This window comes from Etheostoma spectabile, chromosome 8, assembly GCF_008692095.1.
Source record: "Etheostoma spectabile isolate EspeVRDwgs_2016 chromosome 8, UIUC_Espe_1.0, whole genome shotgun sequence".
In the NCBI taxonomy this organism is placed as follows: domain Eukaryota; kingdom Metazoa; phylum Chordata; class Actinopteri; order Perciformes; family Percidae; genus Etheostoma; species Etheostoma spectabile.
The window spans coordinates 8408538-8433878 of NC_045740.1; the positions used below are offsets into that span (position 1 = coordinate 8408538).

At 39.1% G+C, this 25341-nt stretch overlaps 2 protein-coding genes and 1 non-coding gene across 5 annotated transcripts; 2 read left to right on the forward strand and 1 right to left on the reverse strand.

The window, feature by feature from the left end:
• Positions 1-2: 2 nt before the first annotated feature.
• On the reverse strand, positions 3-14140 carry alpk3a (alpha-kinase 3a). 3 transcript variants are annotated; one of them, XM_032523500.1, is made up of 15 exons: positions 13892-14140; positions 13304-13583; positions 12860-12892; positions 12383-12504; positions 11520-11637; positions 10037-11369; positions 4480-6925; positions 3902-4049; positions 3226-3353; positions 3092-3127; positions 2725-2999; positions 2526-2614; positions 2196-2413; positions 2057-2105; positions 3-1969 (listed from the first exon to the last, which is right to left on the reverse strand). In XM_032523500.1, the coding sequence occupies exons 2-15, from the start codon at positions 13441-13443 to the stop codon at positions 1630-1632; spliced, it is 5475 nt and encodes a 1824-aa protein (XP_032379391.1). In that variant the 5' UTR covers positions 13444-13583; positions 13892-14140; the 3' UTR covers positions 3-1629. The 3 variants fall into 3 exon arrangements, with proteins under 3 accessions (XP_032379391.1, XP_032379390.1, XP_032379392.1); XM_032523499.1 differs by having other exon boundaries at positions 13304-13625; positions 13892-14059; XM_032523501.1 differs by lacking the exon at positions 12860-12892 and having other exon boundaries at positions 13304-13625; positions 13892-14055.
• Positions 14141-15352: 1212 nt separating this feature from the next.
• malt3 (MALT paracaspase 3) lies at positions 15353-23492 on the forward strand. Its single transcript, XM_032523417.1, has 15 exons — positions 15353-15523; positions 15788-15858; positions 15958-16079; positions 16472-16610; positions 17134-17309; positions 17516-17612; positions 18080-18115; positions 18243-18446; positions 18874-19051; positions 19283-19357; positions 19527-19654; positions 21043-21192; positions 21750-21904; positions 22554-22670; positions 22791-23492. The coding sequence occupies exons 2-15, from the start codon at positions 15816-15818 to the stop codon at positions 23127-23129; spliced, it is 1959 nt and encodes a 652-aa protein (XP_032379308.1). The 5' UTR covers positions 15353-15523; positions 15788-15815; the 3' UTR covers positions 23130-23492.
• Positions 23493-24813: 1321 nt separating this feature from the next.
• trnah-gug (transfer RNA histidin (anticodon GUG)) lies at positions 24814-24885 on the forward strand. Its single transcript has one exon. It is a non-coding gene; the product is annotated as a tRNA-His (tRNA).
• Positions 24886-25341: the final 456 nt, after the last annotated feature.

Consider the following 25341-nt stretch of genomic DNA (forward strand, 5'->3'; position numbering starts at 1 on the left):
CAAATGTTTTACATATTTATTTAAAAAAACATTTGCTGACATGATGTGACATAACAAAGCACACATTGCAAAACACACATTTATTCTTTCTTAATCAATCATTCATTTACTCGCTCACTCACTCACTCGCTCGTTTACAGTTTTTCTCCACACTTCATGCACACATAAACACAAAACAGTTGGTTGGCATAACACCACACATTAACACCATTCGCTCCTTCAATATTTCAACTCCTTTTTTTAAATTTTTCTGTCATAAACAATCATGCAGTTACAGTGATATAAAGTAATGGCACTGAAGTTTAAGAACAGAGGACTTTGAAGACTCTCCTTGATCATTAACCAATAATCTATTAAAGGAATTTCAAAAGACGTCTTGCCAGTTCTTTAATATTTGTAAAAGACAAATGACAAATGTTGGAATTTAAACATGAACACGTGTGCAAACTGAATACTTTTCATTCTGATTCTTATCCTGCTGGCCAACTGTACACAATCAAAACTCACAGCTTTCTTGAACTTTGCAGATGTCATTCGGGGAGCCTTACTCAAGCCTTACTTAGTGATGAATAGGCTTCTGAAAGTCCTGAGTCTGCTCTTTTGGTTATTTTGTTTAGTGTGCTTTTAGTTGACCAAGAGTCCATAGGTCAGCTCCAAATTACTGTGTGGTACTCATTCATCAGCTTTCCTCATTGCTCGTGTGTTTGCATGTCAATGAGCATGAGCATACTATAGGTAAAGACTTTACTGGTAAGCCCCTTACTGCTCATTGCTTTGCCTTCACCAGCATAATTCTGAAATACTAGGAGAGGACTGATTACAGACACAACAGATACAAAGTAATCAAAAACTAGTAACCAAAAACACGCAAACATCTTTGACCTAAAAATATGTTCTGTAATTACTGTAATGCTGCATTGGCAGTTTGAATGCAAGCTATACATGACATCTCTACAATGATGTCCTACACACATTCTGTACATCACAGATGAACATGCAGTGTTCAATATGGACACATTTCCACAACCCCCTCTGTGGCTGTGGTTTTATTCCCCATAATTCTTGAAATCAAACCATGAAAATGTTAACATCTCTTCATTGAAATGTCATACATATTTAACAGTGTGAAGTGCAGTTGATCTTTCAATGATGATGATTTTGAGTCAACAGGTATTGCTTAGAAAGTTCTTTGTCTAGGAGTACAGAAATAACTAGCTGGCACACTGAAAGGCTCCAATATCCACTTATTTATTGCACCTATCTGTGACGTTTCGAGCACAACTGCTCTTAGAGTTGTTTGTCCACTCATAGAGCTTATACTGTAAGACTCTGAGGCAAGTGTGTGACCCAGTTTTACTTTTCACACTGTTTGAGTTTAAAAACATGCTTTGCTGCTTGGCATTTAATAAATGCTTTTCAACTACAGTAGCTGGAGGATGTCTTCTGCTGTAATTGTAATGGCGACTGAGAAGTTCCCAGTAATTCTTTATGACAAGTCAGGTCAACAAACTATTCCTTTTCTTATAATCTCTTTGAGTCCTTGCTAGTTTTTGTAACTGGAAAGAAACAGGTAATACTAAACCATTAAAAGCAATAAAATTGTGCTTGACACAGTTGAGGTGCTTCTTCCTACCTCATTTCAAGAACATCAACAATTTCTGCAGGATTGGGTTTGGCACCTGATTTATTATCCTCTGTCTCCTGAACTTTTCTGGTCACCTTTGGGCTAGAATAAGCCTTTCTAGACATCTGAGGGCTGTGTCCTTTTCGCTGCAGCTGTGGGCTGTTAGAGCCCAATTTGCGGTTGAGCAGGGGGCTCTTGGAGCCCTTCATCTTGGTGGGTTGCTGCAGACTATCCATAGTCTTAAGTGAGCGCAGGCCAAGAAGTCCACAGTAATAGTTGCACTGATGGTGTGTCAGAAACTGTTCAAACACTTCAGGAGAGCCATGTTCTGCTAGTCCTTGGTATCTGGAATACAGAAAACACATTTTTTTCCAGCTATTCTGATAGAAAACAACAACAATAACATTTGCATGTCCTGGTTTAGATACCAACCCTTTTGACTTGGTCACAACTCTAACATTTGTAATCTTTGTTTCAACACCTGCAAAAATGAATCACAGTAGATTATTAATATCATTCCTACAAACAGATGAATGATTGCACTCGTTATAAACTTGTATGTGTGTCCTACCCTCCAGCCGAGTGACCAGCAAATTGCCGTGTGTCCACTGATGGATCCAATGCTGGAAAGTGCTGCATTTCTGCTCCACCTCTGACGTGGTTCGTGTAATCAGCCTGCCTTTAGGATCCATCATACAGTACTTAAAGAAGACACCCTTAAGATCAGCCTCTACTGTAGCATATGGCACAGATTTTGCAGGCCGATACATCAGATACTGAGGAATCACTCTGTGGGCAACACAAACCATTAGTCGGTTGATCAAAAGCAGGGTTGTACATTTTAAATGAAATCAATTCATTTAATTCAAACCAGATACTGTATAATAAGCATGGTACTTACTCTAGTGAAAAGCCAAAGTTCTCAATAATTCTTGCTTCAGCCGAAAAGATTTTACAGTACTCTCGAATAATGTTTTGGACTTTGCATTCCTGGCAACACAAATAATTTAATAAAGTAGATCATTTCTGAAATTGTAATCACTAGGGATTTATTGGGAGCAATTTACCAAAGATTCTTCGACAAGAAATCCACCACTCACTTGCTTAGTTATCTGTAGATTTCTCTCTGTGAGGTTGCTCTCCTGCGTGGTCCCGTAGGCGATGGGGCTTTGAACTTTGATGATGCAGCCGCTTCCAGACTCAAAGACGGGATCCAGGCCGTAAATGACCTTCACTCTGCTAGCTTTGTGAGCACAGCCCTCTCCGAGGTGCACTGTCTCGGTCATGATGCGGCCAAAGTACTTTTCACCCCAGCTGCCACAGTCGGCCAGGCCTTTGCTGAACAGCAGTGGGGTCATCTCGATCTCCTCTCCAACTAAAGAACAACAGAAACACATGAGCAATAATTTACAGAAAATGTATTATAAAAGAGGCTGATATGTTACATAGCTAACTGAAAAAATGTACCTTCCAAATCATCTTTTAGTAGTATCTCAGACAGAACTGTAAAATAGAAAACAGAAAGAAATCATAAGATTGTTATTTATATATAAAAAAGTTTAGATTTCACACCTGATTTTCCTAGGCATACTGTATCTTACCATCTACGCTGAGCAGGAAGTCAGTGGTGTCAGTCCCATATTCATTGTTGATCGAACAGCCATATACTCCACAGTCATGGCTGGATGCTAGAACCACAGCCAGTGCTACTTGGCTTTCATCTCCTCCACTTGAGAGTCAAGAAAATGGAAAAAACACAATAATTGAATACAATCAAATTGAGTTGTACCTAACGTCAACAACAAACCACAAGGTGTCACTGCAAGACAGATGGCCACGCTGTGCGGCAGCATTGCGCTGACACAGCAGCCAATGGCACATTTATATATAGACTTTTAATGCCCCCTGGAGATGGGAAAAATAATGTGTCAGGTTACAGTTTCTGTGTCTAGCCAGAGATTCACCTCTCTGTGTCACAGCTGTGGGGCTCACAGTCACATGAGCTGGTCATCTCTGCAGTGAGAATATGAGAATGACAGAAGGCCATGGGATGTACTCTGAGGCCCAAAAAGATCCTGTTCATCCTTGTAGCATTATTATTTCAGATTTGGAACCTGTCCATTTTTACCAGTCATGTCAGCTGGAAATCCTCAAAACATAGCAATGGGGAAAAAGGTGTAATACAACAAGTTGAACAGCATGATGTGACAAAACTGTTGATTTGTGATACAGGTAGTCAGGGCAGTGTTGACGTTGTAAGACAAGAAGGGGATTTACCTTCTCTTCACCTCTAGTATTTCCTCTTCATCTCTGTACCACTTAATGGTGGAGTCACTGAGCACGTTGAAGAACTGGCACCACAGCTTCAGGTGTCCGGAAGCATCTGGGAACGGCTCTCCCCTGATCTTACGGATGACCTGTGGAGCTGGTGGTGCATGTGTGGGGGGCCCAAGGTAAATATATACTGTACTGGAGAGTGGAGAGACTTTCTAATGTTTCCACGTCCTCAGGCACTGGTGTACTAATCACGCTCATGTGTTGACAAACTAGCATTTCACAGAACCATTTGTAATTATGGTATTCTGGTATTTTATGAAAACTACACAAAAAAGTCAAACATGTCACACTGCCATTTAACAGCTTATCACTTGTGATTCTCCAGAGCCTGATATTTAGCCATTTTGTACATACATGTTCTGGTTTATGTTAGTTAAGGTAATTAAAATGATAAGTACTAAGTACTGTAAGTTATTTTGTAAATATCAAATTGTGCAAAGAAGTTGACACTGCTCTTATAAGGGCAACATGCAGAACTTGTTCCCACAACTTAATCTTTATATCTTTCTATTATTTACCTTTCAAAGGGTTTAGCTTCTTTTCAGCTGGTTTCTCCTCTTGTTTGGTGCTGACTGGCTCTTCTGTGGGAGTCTCCTCTGCAACTTTTGGAACCTCCAAGGTGGCCTTTCTGCGGCTCAGCAGAGGAGAGCGCCTCTCCATTGGTGGAGTATTTTGTCCTGTGGGGGCTTGCAGTAATGCTGCTCTGCGAGCCTGGCTGGGTGACATGTAGGGGGTTTCCTTCTTGCCTTGAGTATCTAGCGCATCAACCACTGCTCCTTCTCCATCTTCTTTAGTTTTTGGGATGAAGATTTTGCGACGAGCTCCGGAGGCCAACTCCTCAGGTGTGGCAGAGCGTATCAGCGTCAGACTGTCTCTGCGCTTCAGACGGGGACTGCTCTCACAGGAGAGGGAGGATGTTGGTGTTGAGTTTCCACTCAGATCTTCATCTGCTTTGTCATTCTGACGGTCACCCACAGCGATTATGTCTGAGTCTGCAGCAGCTTTGGACATGAATTTGCGGAGACTGGCCGGACTCAGTGATGGATGAGCCGGGGGTTTAGCGCAGAGTCTCTCAACAGATGATTTGTTTCTTTGGAGGTCCTCAACAGACACAGAATTCTCTATCTTGGCCTCTTTAAGGGATTTTGTCTTCAAGACTTCAGGGACAATGTTGTCATCTGCTGTTTTACTTAATGATGGCACATTGACACCAACTGTTGTTATTAGAGCTTCAAATAGCAAAGCAGGACTTTTTTCTTTTATACTCTTTTCTGCCATTTCTTCTAAGTTCTGTTTTCTACTTTGAGTTTCTCCAGGCATAGTGTTGTCAGCCTCATGCTTTGTTCCTCTCTGTGTGGCAGCTGAAGTTTCTGTTTCTGTCAACTCAGTTTGAGTGGGCAGACTGAGTACAGAATCATTTTCATGACAAGTGACAGAGATCGGTGGCACCACAAACAAAGGCACCGATGGAGTTTCAAAAGGCTGCTGTGTATCTGAAATATGGGCGTTTACGGATACATCATCCTCCTTGTCATCAGTGCATGAAACATTTATAACAGGAATTGATGCATAGTCCATCTGAGGGAGCTGTTCACTGCATTTCATGTGTGGCGGCTGCCGTTTGTTCATTTTTGTCTCATCATCTAATTGCGTAACTTCCTTTTCTTTCTCTTTGGGTAAGAGGTTGTTATCATTCTGCACGCCTGGAAAATCAGCCACATTCTGATCTTGGATCATTGCCTCAGGCACATGAGTTGCATCATATTGTAGCAAAGTAGCAGGCCCTGATTCTTGCTTGTTTAGTGCCAACATAGTTAGAGGGAGAGTACACTCTTTGAACTCAGGCTCCATTATTTCAATTTTTGGGATTATAAAACGTTCATGTGGGTTTATGCCTGCAACAGTTGGATTAATATCTGGGGTGTCTTCAATTGTAGATATTTGGATTTGTGGGATATTCGCTGAGGGCCAACCCTGCTGTCTCTCACTGTTGTCTTGATGTGCAACATTATTGTGTTCCTCTAAAACATAGGCATTACCTTTCTTGTTTTGTGTTATTGAGAGGCTCTTAGATTCATCTAACTCCTCTACTTTTACTGGATTTCTCTTTTCTGTCTCCACCTCAAACTGTAAACTCTCATTTCTTGCTTCAGTGCTCTCACCGTCTACAATGACTTGTGTTTTTAGATTGTTACAAGAGTTAACTTCTAAATCTAAAGCAGAAATCAATACCTCTTTTAATTGGCTTTCCTCTTCACCATTTCTGAAACCTGTGTTTAAACTAACATTGTGGACTTCAGGGCTTTCCTCTGCTGTAGAAGGAGTGCATTCTTGCTGTATTTTTAGGTCATCCTTCTCTAAACTCTCTACCACTGCAGTGGGCGGAAATCCTACATTCATTTCCTGAATGAGTGAAGTACATTCAGTCTGTTCGTTTACTTGATCTCTCTCTACACTGTATGTTGCCACAGCAGGCAGACTCAAACGTACCTGATCTGGTGTTTTAGATTGGCATGGCTCTATTCTTTCTACCAGTGAACATGTTGTTAATTCCGTAATCTCAGATCTGTTTATATCTGAGGATGGCTGTTTCTTTGATTTCACTTCAGCTGTCTCACATATCTTATTTAAAGAATATCCCTCCTCTTTGCCCATGTCATCAACACTCATCTTCTCTTCTTGTAAAGTTTCAGTGGGTGCTTCTCCAAGGCTGTGGCTGTTTGACACTAAGATAAGATTGGGAGGGGAAGTCCAGCGTTCTTCCAAACAAGTGAGGGTGGATGTGGGGGAGCATTCCTCTTCATAAGAGCTATGGGTCTGTTGCATGACAGATATTTCTCCCTTGAGTAAAGATTCATCTCTTGCAGCCTGGTGATTAGACTGTGGTGAAACTATGAGGCAATCTTGCTGTTGTATGGGAACCTTTTTGATAACTGATGCTATCTGAGAGTCTTCCTCTTCAGCCTGATGGAAAGTAAACAAACAAAGCATTTTAGTACTTCAGTGCATTTGCAGCAGTGTTTTTTGTCTTTCACAAGAAACTCCATTAAACACAAATGCCTTACACTGCTAGTTTAACTTCTTATGCAAAACATAAAAAAGATTTGTTAGTGGCAAAAAGACCTCACAATGTACTGAAAAAACCCAATTTAGTGTCATGTTGAGGAGTTAGAAGCTCGTTGAAGCAAATTTACTGCAGTGACCTTTGACACTGCAACGCTTTTAGACTGAGACAAGTTTTTCTTCTATGAATGAACAGAATCATGAACAGTGACAGATTCTGACAAACATGATACTGCAGTACATTATTTCTCGACACAGAGAGGAAGAGCACTGTGGTAAAACTACAGTAAATAAGGCTGTTCTTGTTTTTTAATCACCTGCCAGCCTATTTCAGGAACTTCTCTTACATGCAAGTAGCTGAAACCAAGTGTTTACACCTCTTTATGGTTTACACGTGCAAGGGTCAAATTCTTTTTTTAGATTTTTGAACAAACAGGCATTCTCTTTTTTTGGTTTATCACATTGTATTTCCACTTGCAAGATTAATAAAGTATAAATTATTATTATTGTTTTTGTTATTATTATTATTATTAATAATGATAATAATAATGAAAAAATTGTATGCATTTAGCCATGAATACATTTTATATATTTAGGTCTAGGATTTAAGCACTTAACTGATTTTCAATGTGCCTGTGTGCTTTTCCTCTTATGTTAAAACACAGACAGGGGAATTCCCCTATGATTGACATATGCTGTTTACACAAAGAACTTGGTGGCCAGTGAATGAATAATTGCTTGTCTCTCAACAAAAGGTTATTTCATAACATGATTTGCGTAATGTTGTCATCATGAAGCTGGTGAAAAAAGAACAAAACAAAACAAATAGCTTCAATTTGAGAGTGCAAAGTACCAAAGAGAAGATGTATAGGTAAAGCTTCAAGCTACATATAGAAGTGTTATTGGGTTTTTCCCCTCACTGTCCCCTGTTTCTACTGTCCACACCATTAAAATGAATGCAGAAGAGTAACAAAGCCACATAACGCCTTGTGACAACATGGTTGGCCAGCATTGACTATTAAGAAAAAAAGAAGTTGCTGCTTTCTATGGAAGAGAACTGGTGTCACATTCAGTCTAAAAATGAAGCTGTGGTCATCACTACACCTCGGTATGTAAATAGATGTCCCAGCCATGTGAGAAAACACTGTTCAAATATATGATTTGACTTCCTCCAACTACTTATGCACGAAGCTTCCCATTAAACCACCACCATAGCAAATGTACAGCTGTAGTTCCACGTTATGGACAAACAATCACTCTGCAGGTGGATAAAGTTTAAACATAGACTTCAGTTTCATTTTCAACATGTCACTGTGCACAAGAAAACTATAGGTGAATATAGTGTTGTGTACTTCAAGCAGAATTCAAGAAACAAACCAATTCACAAACTCAGAATACATTTATATACACATATTTAACTTTCAAGGACATTTTGGTTTTGGTGGCTTAAAATAAAATAAGTTTCAGAACTTTCAAAAATGTCTTCCCAACTTCCTCCTTAAGCATGCAGAATGAGAAATCACATTCTAATAACTAAACATCGGAGGGATTTTGACGTTTAGATTTTTGGAAAATAAGGGCATGCTTGTACAGTTTAACCATTACTTTAGTGGATTTCAATTTAATGTGGCCACTGATTTTCACTCAACAGAGACAACAAAGAAAAAAAGAGGTTGAGGTCAAATCTGAAAATTTTACTTTTCTCTTTGTTTAATATTTGAATATTTGGAAACCCATGGCCATGTATTTGCATAACATAAAAAAGAGTTCCAGCCTCATCACATCAAAGAAAGTGATGTAACAAATCCATATTATATGGCCAAGAGCCTCAAAGTCACATGATACTGAACCATAGCAGTCCAACCCAGAATATGAAAAAAAAGGGGGAAAAAAAGAAAAGAATTGCAGCCGCTATCAGCTTCCTTACTGTAAGGGCGTAGACAGCACATTAACCATAGCATGATTGTTCTGATTCCCAACACATGACAGACATGAAACAATTTACCAAGCGGAACACTGAGATGACAGAAGTACTGCCTACCACCCTTTTCTTTAGATGAGGAAGAGGTTTATTTTAAGAGCAGTGAGGAATGTGTCCAATGTGACGAGGCCCTCCTTTCATGCCGAGACCTGCCGCTCTACTCCTGCTCATCAAGACGACACGGCCTCCTGTCATGAAAAGCCCTGTTTGTAATGTGAGAACCACTTCTGACATTCAGGTTTCCTCATTTTCTCTGACGCACTGGTGTCCCACCAGTGTTGTAATGTAACGAAGAACAAATACTTAGTTACTGTACTTAAGTATAATTTTCACATATCTGTTCTTTACATTGTTATTCATATTAGTGAAAACTTTCACTTTTACTCCACTGCTTTTTCTAAATAAAATGTACTCCAATGTATTTCCCCTCAGCGTCTTCGTTACTTACAGGAAATGTTTTTGCACTTTGGAGTGAACAATAACTTTTTCTTAAGATACTTGTACTTTTACTCAAGTATTGCTTTCAAGTATTTTATACAAGACTGCGTCCCACTCATCACAGCCAACATCTGAGACATTCCTTATCCTATCTTACAGTCTGCAGTGTAGATCAACAACATCCTCCCACCTCCACAGATATTTAGTGCAAGGTTCTGAATTCCCTATTTCTCCAACACTGTCTTGTTTGGCTAGTCCCTCTTGAGTGATACGCAGTAAAGAGATGCATTATAACCACAGCCTCACATGGCCAGGCTGACTCACTCCACCAGTTGCTGACCACTGATAATATTCTGTATGCTTTAAAGCGGTTGCATAGTTCCGACTAACCCACACTGTTAACATCTAACTATGAGTCAAATGCTTCTTATCTACCACATTTGCAACCATCAGTACTCACATCCTAAACTGTGTCATAGTTGACATAGTTCAGGCTTTGACCCTGAAGTAGCTGAATTATCGTCTCACACAAACACAGCCTATATATAACTCTCAAGGGGCAGCCAGCTGCCCTTCAAGACCACTTTACGTACCTCATTAAGGACTTGAAGCCCAGACAATGGCATTTCTTCACCTGGACTGCGGCTCCTTGGACCCACAGACAACTCTATTTTCTCCACAGCATCGGTTGCCTTGGCACTCTGCCCTGTGGACTCCTCCGTGCTCTCAGGTGGCAATTTACGAGCTGGTGGCAGGTCTGAGTGTCTGTCTTCATGCTCATGTTCATGTGGCTTCAGTGACACTGACTGTTTTTCTGTATCAATAGTTTCTGAAGGTTCCTTCAGTTTATCTATTTCCATAGGCACAACGTCCTCCGATACAGGCTTGCACACTTGATTATGCTCTGGTTGCAGCTGAAATGATGGCGGCGTTGAGGCAGGCGAGTGGTCAAACTCTTTCTCCTTGTTCTCAATGTGATCATGAGAGTCCTTCCTGCTCTTACCAAAGAAGAAGTCTTTGACTGTGTGGAGCACAGAGGAGATGGAAGCCTGGATGTTGTGGTGGTCGTGATCCTTATGAGCCTTGCTGTGATGTTTGTATCCCGGACCATGTTTTGTGTAGGGTACTGTGTGCGACATCTCCATCGGCCTTTCCATTTCTTTCTCCCTCGCCATGGCCAATTCTTGTTTTCTCCTTTTCTCTCTCTCATTCTCTCCCTCAAATGCTTTTTCTTGTTCTTCCTTCATGTCTCGCATCCCTTCTTGCTCTTTCTCTTTCTCGCTGCTGGCACTTACATAAGTTATATCCATCTCTTTAGGTTTCTCCCCTCGAGATGCGTTCTGTTTCTCCTCAACAGCCTGGGACTGGAGAGTCTCTGCCAGGAATTGTGCCAAACCAATTCCTCCATCATAACAGTTATCCCCTCCATTTCCCATCATATGGCTTTTGCCACTGCTGCTGTCAATGCTACTAACCCCAGAGTCTACACCATTTAAGATCTTTATTTTCTTTTTGGCCATGGTTTCCTCATCTGGAGATAGCTCCTTCTCCAGGTCTTTGGATGTCACAGGGGCTGTTTCCTTGATTTCACTGCTAATACCATTAGGCACTGCAGCAGCTCCCAGATCTTCCAAAGGCTCCTTGACCACTGGCCTCTCCTCTGGTAGTGGGATGTGCCGCTTCCTTTGAGGACGTTCTGGGCTAAACTGCGGTTTCTCTTTCTTAACGTTTTCTTTATCCCCCTTCTTGCTCTGCTCCTCCTGATCTTTCTTCTTCTTATCTGCTTTCTGCTTCAGCTTGGCAAAGAACCTCTGGTGGATCTTGAACTCGTTCATGGTGCCAACTTCCAAAACTCCCGAACAGGAGACAATCCCTTTGCTATTGCTGGCTGAGACTTGATAGATGGCTGCATCATCCAATGTGCAGCTGAAAACAGAAACACCTTTATTATCAACATTATTTAAATCATATTATAGGTACGCAGACTGTGTTACAACTCCCAACATAAAACAAAAAGCTGCATTTCTAATAATTTGATGTAATAGATTACTATTCTTGCAAGGTTGTTGTACATACTTGTAAATATGGAGGGTGTGGATTTTGCCATTACGATGAATTTCATATTTTGGAAGTCCACAATACCGGTCCATTTCCATATCATCTTTATACCATTTCAGTTCTGGAGCCGGGTAGCCTAAAGAAATGGATAGATTATAATGAATGGATTGCCTCTGGGTAATAAACATTACACCTCTGTTGGAGCCATTACAACACTTTGTTTTGTTTTGTTTGTATGCCACGTAATAAATCTGCAATTTTATGTTTGAGCACTGGGTGGAGCTTTGCCTGGAAAGGCATAAAGGTAATCAGTCTCAGGTACACAAGTGTGTGGAGAAACAGGAAAGCAGACAGCTTTTCAGGCGTGTCAGACGTGTCAGTTGTTAAGGTTTGAATTTGACAAGGGGAAAATAAATGGGTCACAGCACCGAAATGCAGACAGTACGTGAGGACATTGATTATTGGCTCACAGAACACACGTCCAAGCAAGTTCTCCCCTGATCCCACCGCATTGGCCTAATGTAGGAGTTAATAAAAGACTATACACTATCTATGAATATTTGAAAAGACTAAAGTCTTTACTTTGCACTAAATATCACTTTATATGGGAAATTATACTGTAAACAAAATGCAGTGTAAGAAACTTTGTCATGAATGTGTTTTGAGGCTGTTGCATCATGTTTGTGATGTGTCAGCTGCTGGAACAGCTGCGATTATTGGATGGGCCTGTCCATCCAATCTGCCTGCAGTTAGAAACACAACATCCTGAAAAGTCAACTTGAATGAATGTCTTGAATCATGTCTCTTCATCACACACAGTCTGAAAAGTCTCAGTTACTCCAAAAAACAACATGCTGAGGCATGCAAATTGGCAGACGTACCTGACACCACACAGTTGAACTTCACATTACAGTTTTCTGACACTGCCTTTGATTTCAAGGTGGTCTCAAAGGATGGCTGTATATCCTCGGTCAGCTGAGCCATGACGCTGCACAATGTGCTCCTGAAAGCAAACACTATGCATTAGAGTGTCAATTACTTGTTTTCAAATCATAGACACAAGTATCCTTTCAGTGACATCTTCACCTCTGTGCAGTTCAATCCAACAACTTGCTTAATAAAAAAAAGTTGTTAATGGGAATGTCTGGTAGTGACGAAAGAGTGACGAGAGTGTGAAAGAGTGACAGAGTGACTTGTAAGATGTCAAGCAAAACAAAACTGTCAATCCAACATGAAAAACTAAACGCAACACTTGACAAAACACTTACAGTTCAAACGTGTAGGTTTCATTCTCGGTGTAAACCAGTTTTTGTGGTTAAGATGTTAGTTGGGAGGAATGTTTGAAAAGTGTGGATTACCTCGTTGGCCTGTAGTGAGAATACCTAGAATAGCTATTCAGAGGAGAGGCAGATAAAGGGATGACAATGATTCAGTTTTGTGTACCCCACCTACATGAAATTGTTAATATCTGCCCTCCGCTTTGAAAAGGAACACCTTTTTTGTTCACATGGGTTGTAGCTTTGAAACACAAAAATGCAGAATTGATGTGCTAAATGTAATTTTTGACCCACAATGTCAAACATCTAATGAATATGGTAAAAATCTGTGATTTGACTTATTATTTACTTGAGCTGAATACATTTAAATATAGAAAGATTATGTTATGTGAGTGTTTTTTTTACTTAATCTACCTGACCCAGATGCCTTGTCTTTACCACCATGCAATATAAAAGTATTTTTAAACACAAATCTGCTTCACAAGAAACATCCTCTATACATGGATTATAGACAAGACCGTCTACCTGTTTTCAGGCCTAACATTCGAAAGGTAAGGATTGCGGCTTTCTGTGCGGGAATTGGAAGAGCTGCCCTCCTCTTCACTGAAGCTGCTTGTCCTCCCATTGCCAGAGTAAGAGCGAGTCATTGGCCTTCTGGAAGTCATTGTCCCCCGAAGCAATTCACAAGAAATGTCCAATCCAAAGGTAAATGTATTACCCACAGTATGAAACTACTCTGTGTTCACGTCCACAGTTTGTCAAAGTTCAGGGCTCAAATTAGATGGCGTTATCCATGTAAAAGCCCCTGGAGAAGAAAGTAAGTAACACTTCAGAGTGGTATCAGAACCTCTTGAAAACAAAATAAAAAAAGTTTCCGGGTCATTTGCTCATATGAAAAACAAACTCACAGTTTACACTTAATGCTTGTTCTTTCTCACCAAGCAAAGTACTTTGCATTGGAGCATGTTATAAATAGGATATCAGCTATCGGGTTGTGGAAGGGCTGTTAGTGGTCAAACAAAAACCTAAAACATGTTATTTATCTAACCGTATTAATAATATAATCCAGGTGTTTCTTGGTCACCTTAAAACCAGGTATATTTTCCAACTTACCATTGAGATGTGGTCAGTGTTGCTTTCAAGCCAGAGTCTGTGAAGAAAATCTCTGTAACTGCCTATCATAGACACGCATGTGTTGCCAACAGGGGCTTATTTATAGCAGCCCTACAAATAGGTGCAAGAGCACATCAGATTTTCCAAGACTTAGGAAAGAAGTCTAAAAACTAAACTCATTTTAAAGTAAAAGCTAACCATTCAAACCAGATCACATAACTAAAAAAAAATGAATTAATGGTAATGCTGTAAAAATATCACTGCTTTGTTTAGACACATGTTAATAAGTAAGAAAAAGGGTGTCCCACATAGTGAGACACTGTAGTGGAGTGGATGTGGACTTGCAAAACATGTCTGTGTCTGTAGCTGAAGACAACCAATGGTCTATGTCCTATGCTTTGCATGAGAGTTGCTAAAGAACGGCCCCCCTCACTTTGTATTGCAAAACATATACATACTTACTGCTCACGTTTCACATCAATTAGACAAAAACAGGCTCAGCTGACAAAATATATACTTAGATTTATTGATGTACGAAACATTGGTTGTGTTATTGTTTTTGATTGGTCTTATTTTTGTGGTTATGGACTGTTCTGAAGTTGTTTGCAATGATATTTAGTTTGTTTTTAGAATGAAATCTGTTACACCATTGTATTAAAAATTGTATTTAGAATTTTATAATCACATGTCTATCTAATACTAGTTTTTCTTCAATGTACTGTTCAAATCTTGGCCAAGACACTCTTAAAAAGATATTGTAGGCTTTCCTGGTTAAGTAAATTAAAATGTAGCTTTAACAAACAAACATAAACAAAACACACCTACAAAATCTTGTAAATATCTTTAGTTAAACCTAATACACTTTTGTAAAAAAGGCCATACTTACTGTTTATATCTGCATTGTGAAAAGAAATGCTAAAAATAATAATAATATAATATTAAATTGTACTTAACTGTTGAAAATAGTACATATTATATAAATATATTTTATGTTTTAATAAATAGTCAATTAGGGATCATAAACTCCAATAAAGGATTTAAAGAATATATAGATTATTTCACGACTTCCAAAGACAACACATGTTAAAACATAGTGTTGTGTTACCCTTCTATTTTTTTAATCACAAATCAGGTTAAATCCAGAATATCCCGTGATGCATCTATCTCACTGAAAACAGTGAGTTTTTTTCAGTTTGAACCCCGTTGAACTCAGCCCGTGATTGTACAAAACTTGAAACGGGGCCAAATTGCTCGTTACCGTAATGTCTGGAAACGTGGCTCCACTCACATCTCCAATACGTGATTAACGTCTACTTAACCGGTGCAGGGTTGATCTGTTTCGATGATATTCAATTAAAGGCGTATGAATAAATAAAAAGAGCAAATTAAAACTCTAAATTCTTCCCGTGTAGGCCTACCAAAGCTGAGAGATTCTTTTTGTCATACGAGATGCTCCCATATTATAGGCTTACAGGTTCTCTATGTGTGCACTGTCTCATTCCGGGAAAGGGAAGTTGGCGATATAATTTAAGTTATGAAGAATGAGATGAGGAATACACTTTCTTTAACTGTCTATGGGAATACGCTGGCTGATGTCCGACAGCTGCTCAACGCGTACGAGGCTGACGGCAGGTAGGCTATACACTACACACGCGTTTTTATGATAATTGTCATGTACACTACGGACATTTTTAACAGAATCTACAATAGGCCTCTTGTTCACTGCGGTGTACAAATAAAGCGAACTTCATTGGAAATAAGAAGTAGGGCTGAGGCTAGAAATTACATTTACAGCCGTTTCCCTATATCATTCATTTTTATAGTTTTTCGATTTTGGGTGGTAGCCTTGTATAAGGTAGTTATTAAAACAGTAATTTTAAACTCAACTTCCTACAGTCTGCTATAAGAAGAAGAAAATGCACTGATGACTGGATTCCGCACCGAACCCTGTCAAATAATGATCAGAGGTATGTGTCTCTTTACCACACCGCACCACATACTGTGACTTTTCTAATATAGAGACAACAGATTTTGGATGACTGAGATCCTCACTTGATTTGTTTCAGAAATTTTCATAGTTCGGCATCCTTTTTCTGTGTGTGTACCTGTGGACCATAAGGTGACCCTGAGTGTCCGTGCTGAGGGCACAGGTACCCTCAACTACCAGTGGTTCACTGATGAAAAGGAGGTATGCGGATTTTACATGTCTATGTCTGTTACGTGCCTATGTGTATGAGTTACTTAACAACTTTGAAATTAAAATATATAATTCCTTTTGAAGGTTTTAAAACAGCATTTGAATGGCACTTTTTACTTCAATGTGGAAATATTACTACTGTGTGTGACACTTGTGTGTGTCTGTGAATTTCTGTTTGTTTATGCTTGTACTGTACATGTTTATTTTGGTGCACAGCTGTCTTAATCTTGTTGAAACCACCAGTTTAAATAAAGGATCGGAAAATGACAACTGAAACGAGTTGAACATCATTTTGAGAATATGTTTGACACAGTCTTGCACTGATCTTAATCTTTTCCGTTTCTGTACTTAGTTATAATTAACATTTGGTTTGTGTATTCAAGTTGTCTGGAGGCACTGAAGCAGACTTGACCATCAAAGCTAAAAGAACTCAGCTCTATGTGTGCCGTGTGAATGATCACTATTGTAACTGCGTGTTCAGCGACTGGGTGAAAGTCAAGGTGTTGGACATTGATAAATCAGGTATGCATTGTGAAATTCTCGTGTTTATTAATATTGCAGTAATGTGGTTAGGGTTGGGCATTGTTTGGATTTTAACATTTCTGATTCCAATTTTATTCCTTTTGATTCTAGTTCTTATCAATTCTTGATTCCAATTCTTTGAGGGATGGAGTTGAAATGGGTCACATTCCTATCTTCACAAATAAGAGAAACGTTTTATTTTGATTAAATGGTGGTTGGCAGTTTTACAGGGCTTTTAAATGTAAAATAAAGCCACACTAGAGCACTGCTTGCTATGCAAATTGAAACCAAATCCTCTAAACAATTTCAATAAAGAAACGATTCTACTGGAATTGTAATTTTTGAAGAGATTCCAAGTAGGAATCGGTTCTCAATGCCCAACCCTAAGTGGGTACTTTTTGTTGTTTTAGCAGATTACAACATAGACACTGCCTGTCAGTTGGCAATATGTCAGTTTGATTCATAGTGCTGGTTTATTGCTGTGATTTTGAATCTCTATCTCTTTTTATTCAAACGTCATTAGGGCTGCCAGTATATTGGCAGGGTGAGCCACACATCGTGGTCAACCCTAAACCCCAAACAGTCCGACAAGGGTCAAAACTCACTCTCTGTTGCGCAGCCTTTGGCATCCCGACTCCAAACTACCAGTGGTACAGAAATGGACAGCCGCTGCTGGACAAGACTAGTGGCATGCTGCAGGTAAGGAAGTGTTTACTTACCTCAGTGCTGACAGTGATTGTTTACACTGTGCTATATTTACTGTGCCATTTCACTGGCTCTGACTAATGCAGCCTTTGGTTAATATTTTGCCAAAGTTTTGATTTATTGATAAGTAATCTTACATGTGGTAGAATAGCCAGAAAGACAAACAATGGTAGGAATTTAATCTACTGTGGTATGTGCAGATTGACCGTGCAACAGTCGAACATGGAGGATCATACCTGTGCTCCATATCTAACGTGCTAGATGAGACATGGACTGAACCAGTCAATGTTGACGTTGGTAAGCCATGATTGAATCTTCTTTTATCAACTTGGTTAAAGTTTCCTTTTCCCAATTGTATCATTGTTTTTCATATTTTACTTCCTCCATTTCCAATGAAAGGGCTGTAAAGAAAACACTCCTTTCATTCCACTGATTTAGCACATAGAAGTTATTTCCATTATGCTGCAGGTACTTTCCCATTTCTAGACTAAAAAGGAAGTTAGACTCCAAATAGTACTTGATCCGAGCCTTAGACAGACAACAGGAAAGTGATGTAAAGTGAAACTAGTTCTTGCAAAGTTTTTTCTTGTTTGTTACTCATATTGTGGTATGTACCCTACAGTGTAGCTAACAAAACAATAGTTGTCAAATTGTTTAATTGTCCTGTCCTGTATGTGTCCTCTGGACAGAATCGTAGTAATTAAGATCAGATTTTTGATTTAAAAAAATAATAATTTTGTACTTCTCCTTTATATATCCTCCAGTGCAAACTGATCCCCTTCCTCCTGCACCGCCCACAGGTACGGTTTTATGAAAAGAAACTCTGTCACCCATCGCAATGTTTTTTTGTGCGACAGTGGGAAAGGTTATGATTGATAATTTCAATGTGTTGCTATAATTAGAATTCTACTTCGATCTACTTTTTAGCCACTGATAAAGTCGCCCTACTTATTGGCAACCTGAATTATTCCAACCACCCTGACTTAATGGCCCCCATTATGGATGTGCATGAGCTGGCCAACCTCCTGCAGCAGCTCGGCTTCAGAGTGGTTTCCCTGCTGGATCTCACCAGGGAGGAGATGCTGGCCGCTATTGACATGTTCATGCAGCTCCTTGACAGAGGAGTTTATGGTGATTATATATTTTTTCTAAATTAGCTACAATTGTCGGTTGATACATTATTTTAACTGTTGTCCGTGGAGAAATGCTGGCATAGTCATTTTAAGATTTCTGTGGGATCTGAAATATAACATTGTAACTTCCTCTTTTGTGTTCTGTGGCTCTCATCGTTGTCCACGTGTCATGGGTCACGAATCTCAGAGTGGTTTTCAGTAGCGGAATATTGCTTTACACAAATGCATGGTTAAAGGGGCAGGTGGGGGGGTAAAAAGAAGCTTAGGCCTTTTTTTAAACTTTATATACCATGTATGGCCAGTGTGACCTTTCTTTAGGCTGCTCCAAAACATCACATATTATTTATCCCAGGATTGTGTATGTTCGGTGCAAAATGTGATGATTTTAAGTGGTAACTATATGTGTATTTTATCACTCTTGACAGGCCTTTTTTACTACGCGGGTCATGGATATGAGCATGCTGGGAGGAATTACTTGGTAGCTGTTGATGCTCCACAACCATATCGACCTGAAAACTGTGTCTGTGTGCAGAGGATCATGCTCAGCATGCAGGAAAGACGGACTGTACTGAGTGTTATCCTATTGGATACCTGTAGAAAATGGTAAGTGCACTCATTCCATTTTTAATTTAATAACAGAAGACCACGACACCTTGATTTTTTAACATTTATTTTTGTGAACTTGTGATCATCACACTGTAACATACAACTGAGCAAACTATTATTTACATTTGCATACATTTGAGTACATTTTTTTTTCATAATACATAATAACTTATCAGGATTAATTTTGATTGCTTTAGTCTTCTGAAAACCGTATTTTATTTTCTAAAGGTACAACCAGGATTGCATTCCTTCCGGCATCATGCCATTGGGACCCAGTGGGAACACTGTTTACGGTTATGCCACGTATGTACTTTTTATTAGTTGTTTTGACATTTAATTGCAACTACAGAAACCAATTTTTTCAAATCAGTGAACATTTTGTGGAATGGAAAGTTATGTTAGGGATCATTAAAAAGCAGTACTAAATCGTTTGCTATCTGTTTGAATAACATTTCCTTTTTAACCAATGCAGATGTGAAGATGCTGAGGCGTTTGAGGTCCAGGACGGGGGGAAAAGTACTGGAATCTTCACTAAGTACTTGAATGCGCACATCCTGCAGACCGAGAAAGTCACACATGTTTTAGAAAAGGTGTCTGAGGGTAAGTGTTACAAACACGGCTGTGGTTTTGGTTTTTGACAATCTGATGATGAATCTAAAATGATAATGTAACAAGGATAGTTATCGTTTTTTCGATCATTCTGTGGTTTTAAGTAGTTAAGTAGAAGTGCGCAGCACAGAGGAAGCGGTCATTACAAGTGAACTAATGTATGCTTGATACTACTACAATCATTAGTTTTTTGTTTTTTTTGTTTTTACTTTTATCCATTCACAGTTCTGGCATATTGAGAGTTAAGAGATCTGAAGGGAACTGGTTGTTCTTTGGTGCGCTGAGTGGATCACAGACAAGTTTTATAATCGTTGGCAATTCATTCTAGACTTGTTTACTCAGGAGTTGTAAGTCTCGCTGTGATGGACCGGAGTCGGGAGTTATCAAATTGACCTTTCTTGAGAATGTGTTTGTCTGTTTGATGGGTCTCTGGTAGAATCATTTTTTCGAGGTACCATTAGCATGTGACCTCATTCTCTGGAAATTCACACTGTTGGCAAGAGAACAGCAAGAAACCCGAGAGCTGCGGAGAGCAAGACAGCTGCTCTGCCGTTTGGGCACCCATGCCCCTGCTCTCATGGGTTCACAGGACGCCCTGCTGACAGCACTCAGCTCTGTGTGTGTGTGTGTGTGAACACATTTAAATGAACCAATAAACCAATGATTACAGCATTTTTACCACAGGTTTTACCATCTTTTATCTTTGTACTTTTTATTTACAATCCCAGAGAGACAATATGGGGTAGTAACATAAAAAATTCCCAAGCGTCTGTTTTGGATATCTGCTCATCTTGTCTGGGACTTATTTAGGAATGGACAAAGAGCTGTTGGTGATGAGCTGCTGGTTGCTCATCCATTAAAGCGAAGACAGCTTACCCCAAATATCCTGACACCAAATATTCTAAAAAAAAACAATTCTATATCCAATTATTGGATTATAGTTTCACTACTGGCCAGCCATCCCACTCTGTTAACCCTATTAAAGAATTCCTAAGTTTGCATGTATTAAATCTTGTGAACAGGGGTTTCCCAAAACTCATTTAGTCCAGTCAATTACTGTGAATATTAATTATTATCTTATTTCCTCAAAGTCAGCCTTGCAAATCCTATGAACTCTTTCTCCCTGCTATTGCAAAATTCCAAGTTGCCTCATGAACCAAAGAGTGATAGAAACAAGCTGTTGTGGTAAAATAAATACAAAGGTGAAGTAGGTAATCAAGTGTTGATTTTCTCAATATTGGTCAAAGTAGAGTAATGGACTCAGTAAAATATAGGAAAACACCCTGGAAATGTTTATGTGAAGTTGCAGTAGAGGTTTTTTTTTCAGATCTTAGTGGCATCCTATTTACCTGCATTTTTCCCACTCTTCTCTAAACCAGATCTAGGCAGAGACCCTCTAGTGACAGGCAAGCAGCAAGTGGAGATCAAACACACCCTGAAGGAACCTCGATCCCTTGCAGACCCAGTACAGACCACTGGCCATACAAGGGAGCTTCACCTACGAGATGCCTGCTGGAGACAAGCAAATGGTAAGTTTTGGAAAGTTTCCCTGAACCTATATGTGAAATACATCATCATTCCAAATATAGTTTATTTGCCATCAGGTAAATTCCAGTTCCATTTCTTGATCTGTTATCATTTTGAGTGTGAGAAAGAGATTATTCTGTTTACTGTTACCCACACCTCCTACCCAACAGCATGTGACAAACCAAGTGCATTCATTGTGGTTTAATGTGATATTTTTAGCACCGTTATAAAAAAGATCAATTAAAACAGGGAACTGACTCATTTTACATTGGGTATTTTTCTGTTTCATGGAAGGAAATTGGTACCTTTTGATACCTTAACTTCTTCAGTCTTATTGAATGGAGACATGAGGTAATTTGAAAATCTCCTCAGTCTCCTTCAGAGCAGATGAAAGATAAAAGTCTGCGACTTAAATTAACAGAGTAGCTGAAAGTCCTAAATGTGGTTAACCAAGGATTCGGCAAAATCAGCTGCTCTATCAATAATTATGTTCCATAATAACACAAAATTACAATAAAAGTAAAACAGATGTTTTTGTTTTTTTCATATTGCCTTTCAGAGCTACCACGGAAGAAGCGGCTGAAGTTTGTTTGCGGAGTAGAAGTGGAAGTCAGCTTCTCGGCTTTGTTCTCTAATGTCTTGGTGGCTTTTGCCACTGTAAAGACTACAGGCCCCCGAACCCAGGACTGCACTGTCACCCTGAGTAGCACACCTGTAAATATTTACCTTTACCTAAAATAATCCTGTCAAGTTTTAGTCTCACTCATAAAAGGAACCATAAGAGATCTTTGAAGTGACATTCTTGAACCAAGGCAGTTGTAGTTTTAACAAATAAAACACACTCTAGTTGAAAAGGAAATGTACAGTATACAGAAATGTAAGCAATACTTCCGTTTTTTTGGCAACTCGCTAAAGTCTGACTTTGTCTTTTAAAAGTTACCAAACTCAACATTTGGTTTAAAAACTGCTATTTGTATCTGCATCATATTCCATGTTGCTCACCGTAGAATGCATGAGCCGTCAGTTTCCATGAGCCAGCAGGAATTTCTCAATGATGGACCATTCACCCCCACATTTCACATGTCTGAGGATGTTCTGGCCATATATAGACTTCCAGCCTGCGGTAGGCAAAGACAAAGCAGGAAGTAGTAATAAAAATCTGTTATACGACTCTTAGGGTAATACATGCATGAGTCTTGGCCCGTACTGACGCCTAGTGGCTGATTGTTGAATGCATCAGTGTTAAAGTGCATTTCTATCATTGAGTCAGTGCCAGACCAGTGAAAATGCAGAACACGTTCATTGATATGGTGGGTTAAAATTATAATGCTGACAAAATGTTTTTTATGCTCTGAATCCTTAGCCAATAGAAGACATATTTTCCGGCCCTGGTAGGTCTGAGGAGATGGACTCTCTACTGTTTAAGACATCTGATAACCCGGACTGTACTCTGCGACTTTGTGCTCTTCAAAAGATAACGGTATGCAGTTATGATTTGCCTCCCAATACTGTTCCAATGAAGTGTTTAAAACAGAGCACATCTTTACAAGAAAGTCTGTACAATAAATGTGAATTTTTGTTCATAATTTCCCTTTTTAAGGCATCGCTGGTGATCAAGGTGGAGCTACACTATACACACATGGACAGTAAGCTACGCCAGACAGAAAGCCAACAGGTGGACATAGGAAAACCTCTGGTGGCATCCTGTAAATTGCACAGGAGGAATCATGCAACAACAACCAAGAAACAAGAAGGTGCTTCTGCTCAAAGTATGGGCAACATTTCAAGCAGCAAACCACGGCTGCATCAGACTCTGGCTGGTCCGTGTGGCCCTTTCACCAGAAAGGCAGAGTGTGCTGCTAAAGTTGCAGTTACAAGGAGCAACGAACCTGAAGAGAATGATGAAAATGAACTACAAGACTTCACTTTTCGACATTAAATCGTTTTCAGTCCTATTGTAAATACTTGTTTGTAAATGTGATGCTTTTTGATTTGATCAGAAAGTATTCAGTTGCTGATCATACATCTTGTGTGTGATTTATGATGATGATAATGATGATGATGAATGAGTGAATGACAGAGGTGTGTTTGGTTTGCTTTACCAGCCTTTAGTGCTTAGCTCAACACTGAAGAAACATTAACACTTACTTTTGCTAACCACTGATTTCATTAAAAATGGTATAATATTTTTTATTATTATTACTTTTTATCAGTGGCAAGCTGGCTAGCCTAATTTATCAAATAAAGACCATTTCGGGTTAATAATTTATCTAATAAAGACCACTACTTTTATCACTATTTTTATTGTCAATGTTGTGAAACATCTGTCAAACTGTTCAAATGAATTGCAACATTTTATGATTGAAAAGACTAGGCCTACTAGTAATAATAAATGTTGATTTTGAAGAATAGCGTAATTCTTGCCATTCTCCACATGCAAAACGTATGTATGTTATTTATTATACTTTATTATTATTTTTTTTTTTAATTTAAATGGGAAGTTTAACAGCACTGTGCTTTACATTGCCGTTAAACTCAGATTACGTACATTTTAACTGCACAAAATGTACATTTCGTAGTCAATACTTTTAAAATAAGAGGAAAATAAACATGAGCATGTCAAACCCATTGTGGCCAAAACAAAAAGAGCACAGGCAAACTTGGCCTGCGGGCCCCAAAATGGGCTCTTCAAACACAGTTTCAGATTTGTGAAAGCCTTATTCTCTTTTTGAAAATTCTATAAAACGAGATTTTACATTTTTTTGTTCATGTAGACCACATTGGACCAGGTCCAGATCCAAAACCACTGTACCCAGACTTGTCAAAACTGGACAATATTATCCCAGAAAGGCTAAAGACTCTTCAAACATAGTTTCAGATTTATGAAAGCTTTCTAATTGTGAAAATGCAATAAAGGGAGATTTTACTGTTTTTAATACGTAGAGACCATTACCAGGTCCAGATCTAACTGGTCTGAAATTATGTTTTTAAGGATCTTTAACCTCTCTAGGATAATTTGGACCAAATGTGACAACTCAGGGTACAGTGTTTTGAATATGGACATGGTCCAATGTCGTCTAAAAATGAAAAAAAAAAAAAAAAGGTTATGTTTCACTGCTGAATCGGACGCTGTGAATCGGAAGCTAACTTCAGCGTCGTCTAACTAGTTTTTGCATCTTGCAAAGTTGCAAGTTAGCGTCTGCGTTAACATTATATTGAATCAATACGAGACGAAATACTAGGTTAATGCCAAGTTATTATCGTTAATGTCAGAACAGTCTTGATGTTTACAGTTTGCTAGCTTCATTGTCCGCTTGGCAGCTGGCACAATAATGTTCCACGTCTTAGCAATTTAGGTCCAGCAGCTAACGTTAACGGACCTAGCTAGCTAACGTTAGCTAGTAAACTTTAGCTAAAGTTAGCCAAATGTTAACTATGATAGCAAGCTGTTACTGTTACATTTCTAATGTTAAACTTTAATTTGGTCACTTAGGCTTCTAACGTTTCAAACTCAAACTTTCGTCCAGCCATTCTCTTCATAACTAGTGTTATATAGTTCTTGTTCCTAGTGTCCTAGTCTTATAGACAAAATTTCCCACTGCAGCACCAGTCCCCGCTAGCTCGCCGTGATCGTATAGTGGTTAGTACTCTGCGTTGTGGCCGCAGCAACCCCGGTTCGAATCCGGGTCACGGCAGCCAATCGGTAAGAAGTGGGTTACAGTTTTGGATTTTAGAATCTAATTTTACAATTTTCCCAACGCTGAGACACAATTATACCCTTTTGTGGGTGAAATGTGCTATGCAACATATCATATGCTGTAATACAGACCTTTGAATTGTATGCAAAAATAAATAACGGTCTCCCATTGAATATTTGGTCAACTCTGTTATGTGAGTAATAAGTGGAACTTGAATAATAATAAAATTACACCGCTGTTGATTTTATCTGGAGATCCTCCATCACTTCAGAAACCCCAGAGCGTCCTCACATCAAACCGGGTAGGGCACTGATGGCCGTTTAAAACGCACTAACAATGACTGGTCTGCAGGTGGCAGAATAATTCAACATTCACCCAATAAATAATCTAGGAAAAGGTATGTAAAAAAAATGCCTTTTCCCAATAGAATGTATGCTTACCTTTCCCCTTTTT